The 15,065-nt window shown below is 36.4% G+C and overlaps 1 protein-coding gene across 1 annotated transcript in view; it reads right to left on the minus strand.

The window, feature by feature from the left end:
* Positions 1 to 15,065, minus strand: part of fras1 (Fraser extracellular matrix complex subunit 1) — a 264,241-nt gene that overhangs the window by 101,261 nt on the left and 147,915 nt on the right. The window contains 2 exon segments of the mRNA XM_044110758.1: positions 1,166 to 1,321; positions 12,622 to 12,768. Of these exon segments, the coding sequence (XP_043966693.1) occupies positions 1,166 to 1,321; positions 12,622 to 12,768 (303 nt within the window).

The following is a 15,065-nucleotide window of genomic DNA, read 5'->3' on the forward strand; positions in this document are numbered from 1 at the left end:
AAGTTTTTTTGGTCTGGTTTCTTGTGGAAATATTTTAGTACATTTGAAATAAGACAAACTAACTTACAAGTAACTTTTCAGCAAGATATAAGAGTTTGTCTTAAATCAGTAGTTCCTTAATATTGTAAAAGTACTTATTTAATTTGCAGATTATTAAACTAAGAACAAAACATTTTTTCTGACATTATAAGTGATATAATCTGCCAGTGAAACACTTTTTCACAACTATTCAGGAATTATTGACTTAAAACAAACTCCTACTTCTTACTGAAAAGTTATTTATAAATTAGTTTTGTCTTATTTTTGTACTATTCCACTATTTCACTATTCAGTCTAGTAAAGCTACTACTAAACCAAATAGTTTTAGCTCTGTCAAACAAATATGTCACGACAATTATAATCAAATAAAAACATGCGAACACAAAATCCCACATGGTTGTAGAGAAGAATGAGATCAGCATCATCGAATGTCACAATAAGAAACATCAATGAGTCAAATGCTTAAGACCCTGAACTAAACATACAAACCATCAATTTTCTGCAACATCCTCTAAAAAAAGGAAAATTTAATTTCACCTAGAGACTTTGGATTTCACTCTAAAAAGTTCAAATCTGGGAACAAAAGGAGGATTTCTAGTAATTTGTTATTCAATTTGAGTTTTAACAGGAAAAATAGAAAAATCTTTTCTTTGACTCAGTGTAGCTTGCATGAAAACGCTGCACACCAAGAACATTTAAAGAATGAAAACAGTGACATAAATTAAATATTTCTACTAAAAAATATCACGATCTATTGGCTGGAAAAGCCAAAAAAACAGACGTTTGTGTTTCTTTGAGTCTTTGTTGTGGACATTTATTGTCACTTTTCTCACAAATATGTTGGAGAAAGGTTTGTGTTAAAAACCTTCATGCGAGTATCAAAGAGGATTTCTTCATAGCTTCATTGACATTCACCATTTCTTCTGGTTCTTGTCATCGGGTCAAGACAGAAACAGAGAGGGTCGAGAACCAACTTCCACCAAATCAGTCAGATCTTCAACCGGCCGCATGAATAAAACATGGAGGTTCTGATGAGATTTTAGCTCAGTTTTACATTCAAACGGCTGCTGTCGCACCTCTGACCTTTCTACATTTGATAATGAGACAGGAGAGTGAGAGTCCTTACTGATGCAGGCTCCGTGCCATGCATAATGATCGGAGGGGCAGAAAGAGACGCAGTGATCGCCAAGCAGCCACGTCCTCGCCGCTTTGCACCACAGGCACACGCTGCCAACGCCGGTCTGGAGGTCCGCCGTGCAGCGCTGGCAGTCGGAGCTGCACTCTGTGAGGGGAAAACACAGGAAGGAACATTTTTATTTCCTACTGCTAAAACATTAGGTGAGGTTTCTCCAGGTGATCCAGCTTCCTCCTGCATTTACCATCAAAAAATGACTGTTCATCAGGTTAATTGGCCTTTAAATTGTGCTGTTTCTGTGCAAAACTTTACTGATATTTCACTTAACTTGAAAAACCATAATTTTGTAATTGTGGTGTTTCCATTAGAAAAAAATCTAAATTAAAATCACAGGTGAATAAGTTTGTTCACATGATAAGTCATTAAAAATCAGATTGTGCCATCGTCCTTTTAACTCTTCCTGTTGTCTTCTTTGTCATTTCCACCAGTAGTAGCATCCTGTTGTTGATCGCATGATTTATGTGACGCAAAAGAAATATTTCCAATGGAGTTTTACAAAATAAACCAGTTTTGAGTCGACCAAACCTGCCCGTTTCATTCACTCTTTATTCAGCTTTTTTGAAACTGACATGTTTCCATTAAGTACAATCATTTTCAAAAATTTAAGGTTAATGTAAACGCAGCCAAAGATATCAGGGATGATGTAAAATGTGCTGTAGGTTCACCTTACTGAGAGCATCATTAGTATAGATGTTTGAATCCTAGATGCTCCACTCTCCTTCACTTTCTGAAACCTGAATCTCCTGGTTGTCTCCCACAGCAGATAGGAGCTGACCCACATGCTTCAGACATAAGTACCGCCCAGCCAACCAAAATACTCTGAGATTAGCTCAACAATAGCCCACAGCTCCGGGCGTTTTATCAGATGGCGTCTGGGTTGTGGGGACCTTTCAGTTCTTCACTTCTGCAGAGATAACCATCAGCAGGGAGACGCAGAAAACCCCTGAAGGTAGCGGCTTATCTTAGGATACACAGACTGGCCTCACATGGGGGCATTGGAGAGAAAAGGAAAGACTTCACTCTGTTGTTTTACTTTTAGTTGATGAAAAAAGGTGTCCCAACAGAATCTGAATTAACTGCTTAGACAGAAAGACTAAATACTTCCATGTCCTTTTCCTGCAATTTCACCAACACTAAACCCTTGTCGACAATTCTGTTTAGTATCTCTGCGTTTCATGTTTTATGCAGCTCCATTTCCATTACTATGCTACCCTTACCATGCTAAATTTAGAACAGTTAGAGCGTAGCTCCTCTAAAAGAAACTGACACTGCTTACACCAACACATCAGCCGAGCCCTGAGGGGCAAAATCCTGTTTGCATTTCGTGTCAAGTCTTCAAAAAGCAGCAATCTGAAATGTAATCACCACTGGTGAACAGACGGGAATGCTATTGTCTCACGCCATTTGCATTTTCCCCTCTGCATATTTTCACATGAGGATTTTGGCTCAATAAACACGATGAAAATATTCAGTAAACACTCACCTTATAAGGTCAAGATTAAAGGAGAGGAAACGAGTTAGAAACGGAAAAATACATGAGTTTTCTGGTAACTTACCAATGAAACCATATATTTACATACACTGAGTAAAAAGATATAAACACATTTCTCCATCTGAAAATGTGTGTGAGAAGCTTGAGGAAACAAACCCAAACGTTTGGCCCAAGTCACATTTTAAAACAGTGAAACTGAAATGTATGTAAACATCTGAATTCAAGGAAAGTCACATGTTTTCTGGCATTTAGCAAATACAAATAATTTAAGTCACAGGTGTCAAACTCCAGTCCTGGAGGGTCGCTGTCCTGCAGGTTTTAGATGTGCCACAGGTACAAATGGAATGAAATGGCTTAATTACCTCCACCTTGTGCAGATCAGTTCTCCAGAACCTTAATGACTTAATTATTATATTCAGGTGCAGCAGAGCCACATCTAAAAGTTGCAGGACAAAACTTGAGGACTGGAGTTTGACACCCCTGATTTAGGTAATTCTCACTAAGCTAAAACAAGAAATGTTTGGTCTCATTTAACTGCTGATATTGAGAAAAAAAGATATTCATCTTTTTATTGAATATATGCAAATATCAGGTTTGTATGTATAGCAAGTGTGGACTAAACATAATGGCAGAGATGATGAATGTATTCTGAGTAAATGAAAAACTGCTGCGCTTTTAGCAGTAACAGCAATATTTGTTGTTGCATCAGAGAGCAAAAACAGATACAGCTTACAAATAAAGTTACGTTCACACAGCAGGCGAATTCGACCCATGTCTGACTTTTTCACGTCAATCTGAGGGGGTCCAAATTCAGTCTTTTCACCCCGATTTGTGTCACTTCCAAATATGGAAGTAAGTTGGACGTTTAGTTTTCAGTCAGAACAGCCATGTTGCATTTTATACAACTTTTACATCATTGGCGTGAGACATGCGTCATAATTCGGGTTGATATTATTTGTGCTTTCTTCGTCTTTTTATGATGTTGTCCCAATACTGTCAGCTCTGTTTCCTCAACAACTTTAAAAATTGATCCATAAACAATAAAACCTTTCGCTGCTGTGTTACATCTACCTTCTTCTGCAGTGCATGCGGGCCACACAAAAGTCTGGTTGTGGTTGGATTTAATTCAAAAAAGAAAATCTGCAAAAAAAAAAAAAAAAAAAAAGAAAAAAAAGAAAGAAAAGAAAAACAGAATTGTGCATCAAGACCTGTAAAGGTGTTCCACAGGGAACAGTCCTAGTTCTCCTATCTTTGTTCAACAGCTGTGATCAAGAATAACCAAACGATAAGGCCAAGCATATAATATATATTATTTATAATTGTCTTAAACTTTTAATCATGATACGTATTTTGATTTATCGTTGTCACAATCAATTCAACTCAATGTTGGAACTGCTACTTTTACTATTTCCTCCACTGTTTGTTCAACTAGAGTATCAATAAATACCAATAAATTTGAAAATATGTAACTGTGTGCAGGATAGTGATACAAATCACATTTCTGTACCTGACTGGTGTTTTAACTGCAATAATTGTGTTTGTGGGGTTATGATTGCTCTGCCAGCCAAACAGTTACGTAAAAAAGTAGAAAGAAATAATTTTCATCGTCACTTTTATCATCATCAGAGTAGTACCACAAAATATTGATATAAAACGTCCATATTGAACGCTCTTACCAAACGCCACTGTCTACTGAAATGATGCTGTGATATCAGAATCAAGGTAACATTTGGTCTTCATGCTGCTAAAATTATTCAACGCCCATTGTAGGTTATTTGATAATATACACCTGATGGATAAATCTTTGACATCTCATTGCATATTAGGAAAAAAACTACAAATATTATCCAAAACACTGGAAGCATGCCTGAACTGCAAGATATGCACCACTGCTGAAAATTAATCTCGAGTTTACTTGCATCTAAATAACCCAAAGATTTTTTTGTAATTCGGTTCTGTGAAAAAAGTATTTGGGTCAACGGTTTAGTGGGTCTGGACTTAATTAAAAAGCAGCTAGAGGAATTTTAGCTTCAAGTTTCTTCTTAAAATCGTTTTTAAAAATTCAGTTTGTTCTAATTGATTTAATTAAATCATGCATAACAATTATACAATTGTTATTTTTATTTGTGAAAGTGGTGCAATAACAAAGTCAACTTAAGAAAAAAACAAAAAGAAAAAGGAGCAAAAAAACCCAAAAAACACGTGGAAGGACGCAGACCAATACATGTCAATGAAGTGGTCTGTCCAGAAGGGGCGCCAGAGAGCAATAAGCCTTGTTTAAAAACATTTTATTCCTCCAGATTTTGTAGTTTTGCAAAACAGTATTTTTTAATGGTTTCTAGGCAAAATCATTCTCACATTTATCTTCATTCAAAAATGCTTCTTTTAAATTAAAAAAAAGTTGTAGAACTCAGTTATCCAACTGATTGAATCCGATCAGGGGAGTTAATAGTTTCCTGAGGTTGGGAAAACATAACACAAAAGGAAGAGGAACAAATATTTGTAATGTCATCTACCATTCAAACTTTCCATACAACATCACTTTGCAACAAAACCTGAATCAGCATTCCTGCTGCCAACGCTCTGCAGGTGATCCCTCTCCCAGATCTGAACAAATTGCTCCACATTGGAGATAAGATAACTCAGGCGTCAAGGATTATTGACTGTGCAGCCTAAAACTGAATATAAAACTAAAATGGTATTGATTTTGCCCCTCAGACACCCTCTTTATAGCCTAGTTACCATTTCTGAAGCACATAAAAAGATATTCTGGAGTTATAAATGTGCCGCACGCAGGACGGATTCTGCTGCTCTCCTGTTGGGCCCATTTTATGAGACATTACCCAGAGTTTCCTGCATCTGCAGCATATATCACAGGAAGTTGCTTAATGTGTCTTTGCTGCTTAGCTAAGAGTTTGCAAAGTCAAAACAAAATCAAATTGGTTTCTTAAGGTATTTTGTTAGAGAGCAGAATGCGATCAGTAAGTTAGATGTCAGCGATTGTGGCGTGAGAAGAACCGGAGCGGGAAACTGGGTGGCCCGTTCTGATGTGTGTTCACCTTGTCTGGGCATGTCGCCCTGACAAATGGATTTATAACCAAAGTCATTAATGAAGTCATTCATTTCTCTTTCAGCTCAGATGTGTTTTGCTTTTGGCTCAGTCCCTTTTCATCCCTCATTTTCAAATATCCATCGATCCAAGCAGGCAGACTCTCCCGTAGTCCGATGAAATTAACTTTGAGACGGTTTTTCAGGGTTTTCTGGAGGAATTTCAAAGTTCTGTTGTTTTCTTTTCAGCCCCAATGTTTTCACATATTTTATTTGCTTATTAAAAGCAAATTAATCCCTTCAGCTTTTAGTAACTTAAAACAAGCTCCTTTATCCTGCTGAAAAGTTAGTTTTAAGTACATTTTGTTTAATTTCAAGTGTACTGAGATATTTGCATAACCAGACCAAAACGTTTTTCCGTTTTTGCAGTGTCAGATGTTTTCTGCTAACTTACAAGAAACGTTAAAGGAAAATATAGTAACTTTTTTAAGTAAAAAAATTCCTTAATATTGCAGAAAAAGCAGATTACTTCACTTATACTATGGAAAAAAATTCTTGTTATAGATAAATGTATTATATAGAGGAATTAGCAGACTTTTATCAAAAGTAAGGAAATATTTACTTACTTATTTCCAGTAGAAACTAGACAAAAGATACTAGGAAAGATTTTGTTATTTTGTTTTTTGCAGTGTGATAAACTCAAAAAATAATAGTGTTTGACAGAAGATGGTATGTTTAATCCAGCAACATGATTCCTAAAAATTGAGCAACCAGAGTTCAGAGGAACACAGAAAAGAAAAGGTTTTCTGAACGGCTGGTGAATTGACTAGAAAAATATCAGGTGGTTTAAAACTTTTGCACAACACTGAGTTTTAAGACTTTGCTCTGCTGTAGTTTATCTGTATTTCTGAGACATTTATGTTGTTAAAGTTAAGATGGTGTTTCCCACAACGATTCCCTTTAACACAGAAACATCGACTCAGATCTACACAGAGTATTGGAATCTGAGCGATGCTGAGTTTTTTGTTTTTTGTTTGTTTTTTTTTCTCTCGGTGTAAAAACTTCACAGGGTAATAAAAACACAAACTGCTCAAAAGCTCCTCTGGCAGAAGCTCACAATTAATACTGATGAAGTAAAATCTCCATTGCAGCTAAACGGAGCAACATTCATCAGTGAATTACCCGTTTTATCCTGGAGAACGCCGACGCTCTGAGTCGATACCGATACAGCTAGATAACTGCGGCCACATGCTGCCAGCCATGTGTCTTCAGTGTGGAGCACATTCAGGCTCAAAGAGGAAAGAAAAACCTGCCTTTGTGTTTTAGTTCAGCGTTGTTATAAATGGTTACCATGGTGACACGTCTATTTAAAGCTACGTACGGCGATAGACAACCAGAGGCGGGCAGAGTAAAAGTAGCACTACTTCAACATATCGAAGTTGTACTCAAGTAAACATAAAAAGTAGACGTCCGGGAAATTACCAGAGTGTTTGATAAAACATCTGCTCAGGTACTGATCAAATTATCGATCATTTAGTATTTAAAAATTACATCATCAGACGGACGGGCTGCACAGTGGCGCAGATGGTAGAGCTGTTGCCTTGCAGCAAGAAGGTCCTGGGTTCGATTCCCAGCCCGGGGTCTTTCTGCATGGAGTTTGCATGTTCTCCCTGTGCATGGTGGGTTCTCTCCAGGTTCTCCGGCTTCCTCCCACAGTCCAAAAACATGACTGTCAGGTTAATTGGTCTCGCTAAATTCTCCCTAGGTATGAGTGTGTGTGAATGGTTGTGTGTCCTGTATGTCTCTGTGTTGCCCTGCGACAGACTGGCGACCTGTCCAGGGTGAACCCGCCTCTCGCCCAGAACGTAGCTGGAGAGGAACCAGCAACCCTCCCGACCCCATTAGGGACAAAGGGTGAACAGAAAATGGATGGATGGATCATCAGATGAACCAAAGTATAAAATTAAGTGGAAATTTTGATATTTTAAGGATCAAAACGACAATAATTCATATAGGAAACAAAATATAACAAAATCAAGCAAAAGAAAGTTTTTACAAATCATTTTCTTTCAATATAAAACTTGTGAAACTTTAACAGAAACTGCAGGTGTGTGTCTGTGTGGTGAAACTTTGGTTAAAACATGTTTGTTTTTCATTCAGTCCGCAGAAAATCCAGAAATTTTACTCAAGTAAGAGTAAAAATACTTCATAATAAAATCACTCAAGTAAAAGTAAAAAGTACAGCGTAGTAAAAATACTGCGAAGAGTTTTGTTTTGTTTTTTTTTTTCAAAAAAGTTACTCAAATAAACGTGATTGAGTAAATGTAACTAGTTTCTACCCAACTCTGATTGGAATAGTTTCTGAAACATCTGAAGTGTTTCTCAGTTTTTATTTAACAAAAGAAACAAATTCAGGAAAAAAGAGAAGAAATAGAATGAAAGAAACCAAGATTGAATCAAATTATCCTGTAAAACACTGTAATAAGGTTTAAAAACATTTTAGAAAATACAGTGGTGGTTTGTTTACCATGATAGAAATCAACATTATCAATGCCCCAAGAGGTAAAACATTCATTTTTTAAAAAAAGAGGAATTCTTGTATGGGAACCAATGATGGAAAATTTATTAAGAAACCTCAATTATTCTTTCAGCTTTTAACTTTTTATGCAGATTGGTTTTGGTTGTGACAATATCACTTAAAAGCTTTGCCAAGTTACACGCTCCAGTGCATTTGGTCTCTGCTGTCAGCGGCTCATTAATAAAAGAACCGGGCCTTTATTCAGCCCCATTATTCTTTTACAACTGGGGAAATACTGCATATGTAAATCTGAAGGAAGGGTACAGGCACCCTCTCACTTATTTGAGTAATAAATTCAAGTTAAAAGCAGGAGAGACACGTCCAAAGAAAACGTCCAACACTTTTTAAACATATTCACATTTTTATTCCTTTTCATGGGATTTAATTTTATAATTTTATAAATTTTTCTAGAAGAAAATCTACAAAAAATGGTATTATTTCTGATTTTTTTATTTATTTCACAATCAGAAATGATAATTTAGCTGATGAAAGAAAATGAGCCATCTACACCAATGTGACAACGGCATCTAACGGCCCCATTTGCCTCAGAAAAGGTCAGAGGTAATGATTCAACAACTGGAAGTGGAGTCAAAACCCCTGTTGACACACAAGAATAAAAGACCCCTTTCACATTTACCATCAAACATCCAGAAAAAATCTTCTATGAACTAATGAGGCTAAATTGGAAGTGGCCAACATTTACTGCATCTTTGAAAAGCAGCAGTGGAACCTGCTGCACAACCAACAAAAAAGCAGCAAGTTGTTTCTGGATAGTAAGTCAACGACAAAACTCTCATAAAACCAGCGGACCAAACTTACTAGAGCTCAGCTTGGATTGCTAGGTGATGGCCGGAGTGCTGTTTGGGTTGCTAGGTAACAGCACAGTGCCAGTCAATTGTGACTCAACAATCTGGAGGTTTTTGAAATGGCTCGTTTTCCAGACACCAAAAAATATTAAGTTATTGCCAAAAATGGGTGAGATTTGTTTTCAATGCCTGTTGTGGAAACATAAAATGTACAAAAGGGGAATAGGTCCATTTAGGAGCATTTTTTTGTTTGCTTTTCTTTTTTTTTTCTTGCCATCTATCCTGCAAAGCTTATTAAAAGATTCAAATTTACATTTTTAACAAAGTTAGAAAGATTAAGTTAAATTAAGACATTTTAAAGATTCAGCTCTGCCTTGTCAACACTGAAATATTTCTTTAAAGGCAAAGAAAGAGTAAAGGGGCCAATGATGGAGGTGGACAGGAAGAACCAGAGGGAGTGTGAGAGAATGATGGACAGAGAGAAGATGAGAAGAGACATCTGCCTCTGATGGATCCCCTCATACAAGTTGATGACAGAGTCAGCCTCAGAGATGAGGGAATAACATTATAACAAAATGTAAAGCTATAAAAAGAGTAAATTTTACATCATACTGCCCCCTTTAAAGAGCATGTTTGTGAGAATTCAACAGGAAGTGTTATTGTTTTCAAATTTAGACAGAAAAAAGGTGAAGAAGTGATGACCAGAGTACATCTTTAGCGCAGCTGAGCCTTGTTTTAAAATCTGATTTCAGATCAGTGTGCGTGTTTGCAAACAACCATAAGACTTTAACCGGCTTATCTGGCGTCGGCAGGATTAGTGGTTTAGAGAGGGAACTTCCAGTTAGAGTCTTAGTTTTCACAAAGTCACTTCTTCTTCTTCTTCTGAGTCTATCACTATGGAAACTTGTGCTGGAGTCCAAAGTTGCTCCACAGCAGGAAATCAATACATGTAAAAAAAAAAAAAAAGGGAAAAAAGCATCGCTGCCCGATAAGGCAGGTCTCTCAGCTTACTCTGAGCTTCCACTGCTGGGACTTTCTCAGAGAATCACAATACATTTAATAAGGTCAGGTCTACAAAAAAATCCATGTTTGCTGACCCAAACCATCCCTGGAGGTCAGAGTTCTGCCTCGATTCAGAACCAAATGCTTCAAGAAGTCATTTAGTCCCACAGCCATGCGCTTCATAAGGACGATATTTAAAGGGCATATTTCAGCCTATTTTGGTGACAGCACCAACATAAATAAATCTACATTTGACCTTTCCGCTGATTTTCAAGCAGAGAAGCAACAGAAAAACAATGTTTCTCTCTCTGCAGGCAGGTTTCAATAAAGTGGGGTCCACATAGGTCAGTTATAAACAGAAAGCAGATTGTTTAGTTCAATTAACGTCAACAAATTCACATTTAGCACATTGTTATACTTCCATATGGGTCTGAAAACGCTTCAAAAAACAATTTTCAATAAATTAATAACTTCTGGTGTCTGGAAAATGAGTTGTTTCAAAAACTTCCTGATTATCAAGTCCCAATGACAGGCACTGCACCGTTACCTAGCAACCCCAGGGACGCTCGGCTGTTGCTTAGCAACCCCAGCTTTACTCCAGCGTGTTCGGTCAAGGTGTTGCTGTACAATGGCTGCTGGAAAAGACAGGTGAGTGGTTGTCGACTCGCCATCCAGAAACCACTTGCTGCATTCTTGTTGGTTGTGCAGGAGGCTCCACTTCTGCTTTTCAAAGATGTGTGGTTGTGTAATTGTGCATCTGCTTGCAGCCAATTTAATGTGGGAGTGTAAACATTGAGTTGGGGGGGAATTGTTTAAGAATCATTTTGTTCAGAAAATGTAATGAACGTGTTTTTGTAAAAACTTATTCTAACCTGTTCAAGGAAGCATAATAAAAATACTTCTGTTTTCAAATCACTGGATGGTTTAGGATCAAAATACATAAAAGATCTGTCATCGTTTGAAACTTTCAGACTTCAGTTCTTCTTCTGGTCATTTCTAACAGATGAATATGATCATAACTCCAGTGGGGAACCTTTGTCTCAGTATGCAAGTTTTCTGCTTGAATTAATCAATATTTAGCTCCATCCACCTTCCCAATCAATAAATAGTTTCTATGAGCCTTGAGAGATAGAAACTATCTCTCTCATTTTATTTTTATCGATAAAAATGAATGTGTCTAAATGCAACAGAAACGGGGTCAGCTAAAGTTCGAGGAATAAGGAGATCAGATTAAGCTCAAATGGTGCTGGTACGGTTGGGCTCTCTGGTTTTGTTGTGACAGAAACTTTTTGTTTGGTAATTAAACCTGCAATCCCTCATAATCTATTTTCTTTTCCTTCTGACTGGTTTTGATTCTACTTCCCTTCATACTGGTGTGTAACATTTATTAGATTTGCCTTTAAAAGTGAACAGAAAACGATAATTTTTTTTCAGCATGTTGGTTCATGGTATCAAAAATTCTGATAATTACAGACAATGACTGCGTATTTCCTCTTCTTGCTAAAAATAAAAAGCGTTTCTTTCTTTCGCTTCTTAAACAGTTTGTTCAGCTGATACACTTTTGTCATGTCAAAGATTCCTTTAAGTTGAGCATTCACTGCACAATTTATGTCCCTTTTCAGTGGATTTCCCAACATTTTGTTGGGATCAAACTGAGTTTCAGCTCAACCGTGTCGTGTTTCATAAAATGAACAAGAACAGTTTAATAACTCACAACCAGGAAATGTACAGCCACAAGAACTCAAACCTGTTTCTGATCAAACCCCATGATGGAAGGAAGGACGGACGAACGGATTTATTAATCATGATTAAGAACTTTAAGAAGTAGGAATTAAATAAGTGAGCCTTCATTAAAAGCTGTATTAATTAAACCAAATATCATTCAGTATGACTTTAAATCCTTAGTATTAATTATATTTCTTCAATAAACTAGATTTTAATTGACTGGGTGTGTTTTAAACCTAATTTTAATGAGATTTCCACATTACTTACAACATTCAGGTTTCCAAGCAGCTATTTGGAGTTAGGAAGTTGCTGCTCAATTTCTCTTACTAAAATAAGTCATTCCTCATGTATTGTAGATCTGATGCAAGTTAGATTCTTTTAGTAGACTTTTTTAATCTAAATTGGAAAATGTTTCTAAAGTTCAATAATTAAAGGCTTAAATGAGAAGATGTTAAGAAAAACAAGCAAAGAGTAAAAGTTCCCACCAGGAATTTTATCTTTAAACAATAAAACATACTCAGCAGAAAGAAAAGATAAAAATTAAAATGTAACAGACATGGTTGTTGTTGAAACCTGCAGAAGAAGTGGTACGTCTCAGTATGTCATCATGCGAAGCTGGGTGGGCAGAGGAAAACTCAACTCCTGGCAGAGCTGCAGATTAATTTCCCAGTAGAGTCCAGTGCAGCAGCACAAACAAGCCCTCCTGGCTGCATATTTCATGAAAACAGCAACTTACTGAGGCACTCTGCGGTGACGGCGCTGAAGAAGCGGCCCTCCTGGCATCCCGTGGTGCAGTAGCCGCTCTGCAGGGCGCCCCCCGGGGGACAGGAGGTGCAGTCCGCCTGAGAGGGGCCGGAGCAGTTCTGGCACGACGGATGACATGCTGAGGGAAAAAGGACACGGACGAAGGTGATGACGATGAAAACTCACAGAAATTCAGCTGTTATATAAAAAAACAGCTTCCTTTCTGGGAATCTCTTGGGGAAAAAATGTTTTTATTCATTATTTGACCTTTAAATGTACAGCTTGTCTCGCTTTCAAATGATCCAGTGGCTCATTTAAAAGAGTTTTGATAAAACAAAATTGCAAACACAAGTAATATTGTATTGTTATAACTTCAGTAACGTAGAGAAATCATTGCTTTGTTTAAAAAAAAATCAATCCTAGAGAATCACAATTCATAGTTCTAGCAATTCTGGCTCTAACGCTCAAAAATTTATTTTAGTCTTCGAAATTTTTATGCAATATGGAGATAAAATGGGGCCATAAAGTCTGCTCAAAAGAAAAAACATTAAACTGAAAAAAGTTTGAAAATTAAAATTTGAAACTCAAAAGTAATTTTAAACTTTTTTTGTTTCACATCTCTTTTTTCAGTTTCAATATATGTTTTTAAATTTCAAATCTTTATTTTCAGTTAAATTGTTTTCATTTCACAAACTTTATGACCCCAATTTAGCTCCATAGAACAATACTTTCACTTTTTTATTATTTAAGAAAACATCCACTAGCCTAATACAGGTACTTTAATTTACATAATTTTATGCATAATACTATTTTTGTTTAAATATGTTTGTACCTTCTAAAATTATTTAAAATAAATATTCTTATTTGTTTACACTTACTTTTCCTCTCATCGGTTATTATTTGAACAGAACCTGTGAACAGTTTGAATAGAAATCAGCAAATAAAAAAACAATTTCTATTTTTAAATCAGTAATAGGTGCAGATGTCTGAGGATGGTTCTTTTGTGGTCCAAAAGAATCAGTGTCAAGTGTGATATTGGGTCAAAACCAACCTTCAAAGTACATTTTTCCCCATAAACTTTTTTTGCAGCTAATTGTTTTATGAACTTTTAAATTAGTGCAGAAAAGCTGATGATGCAAAAGAAGCCAAAACTCTCAGTTAAGCTGCTAAAAATTAATGAGCTATCCTGACATTTTACAGGGATCTGACTTGCTTTAAATATATGAAGAATAAATTATATCATAGAAATCTCAATTTATTCTTTAAAAAGGAAGAAACTCTCAAGTGCCAGAAAGTTTCTCTAAACTTCGGTCTCATCAGGAAATCCCTCTAACGAGCTAATTAACAGTGAAGCATACAAAGTAAGCAAACAGAACTCATTCATTCTGCCGTCCCAGAACCAAACATAATCACAGAACATTCTCCTTAACTGCCTCCATCTTTCCTCATTTGCACTTTTCAATTACTAACGCCGGGGCTGGCCTAAAAAGCATTGAGAGAAATGTTATTCTGTGGCAGTAAAGAAGCGAAATTCATCGTTTGTAAACGGACCGGCTGCTTAATGTGCGATGGGGAAGGAGAGGAGGTCATACCGCTGCAAATGAGGTCAGAGTCGGTAGAGCAGGCTGAGGTAATGGACGATAGATTAGAGCAAATGGATTTTCATTAAGGAGGTGGACAAACACAATGACAAAAGCTGCTGAGCTCTCTCCAGTTAACATGCTGTTGTCCTAATCCAAGCCTAAAATCGCTAAATGGGGTTTCTGATGCCCAACAGGAGTCAGTGTGACAACGAGGCTTACGAACAGTGGGGTTGTGTATAAATCAGATCTTAATCTTTATTAATCTTTAACACATAGAGAACGGTGTGCTGAGAGGCAAATTTCATTTTAAAAAACACAGTGATGGACGTTTGGATAAAAAATTATATTTACAGCAAAATTATTTCTTTTAAACTTTCCTGCACTGCAAAAACACAAAATCTTACCAAGAATTTTTCTCTAGTTTATCGTGCAAATATTTTTCTACACCTCAAATAAGCAGAACTAACTTACAAGTAACTTTTCAACAACATATGGGAGCTTGATTAAATCAATAGTTCTTTAATTTTGATGAAAAAAATCCTACTTTTTTGTTATCATTAAGGAATTATTGACTTTAAAAAGCTCCCATATCTTGCTGAAAAGTTACTTGTAAGTTAGTTTGGCTTATTTCAAGAGACTGTACTCTTTTACATCAATCATTTATTAATATGGATAGATTTTTTTCACTTATAACTTTTGTCCCATTTCATAAGTGTTGCAAGTTATTTAATCTGCATATGTAAATGTTTCCTTTGTCAACATCAAAGTCATCAAGTTGAAAGTCCTGGATGACCCATATTGCCAAAATTTAGGACACAACTTTTGACATCAATAAGTCATTAACCAGTCAGCA

The sequence above is a fragment of the Gambusia affinis genome, linkage group LG03 (genome assembly GCF_019740435.1).
Source record: "Gambusia affinis linkage group LG03, SWU_Gaff_1.0, whole genome shotgun sequence".
NCBI classification, from domain to species: domain Eukaryota; kingdom Metazoa; phylum Chordata; class Actinopteri; order Cyprinodontiformes; family Poeciliidae; genus Gambusia; species Gambusia affinis.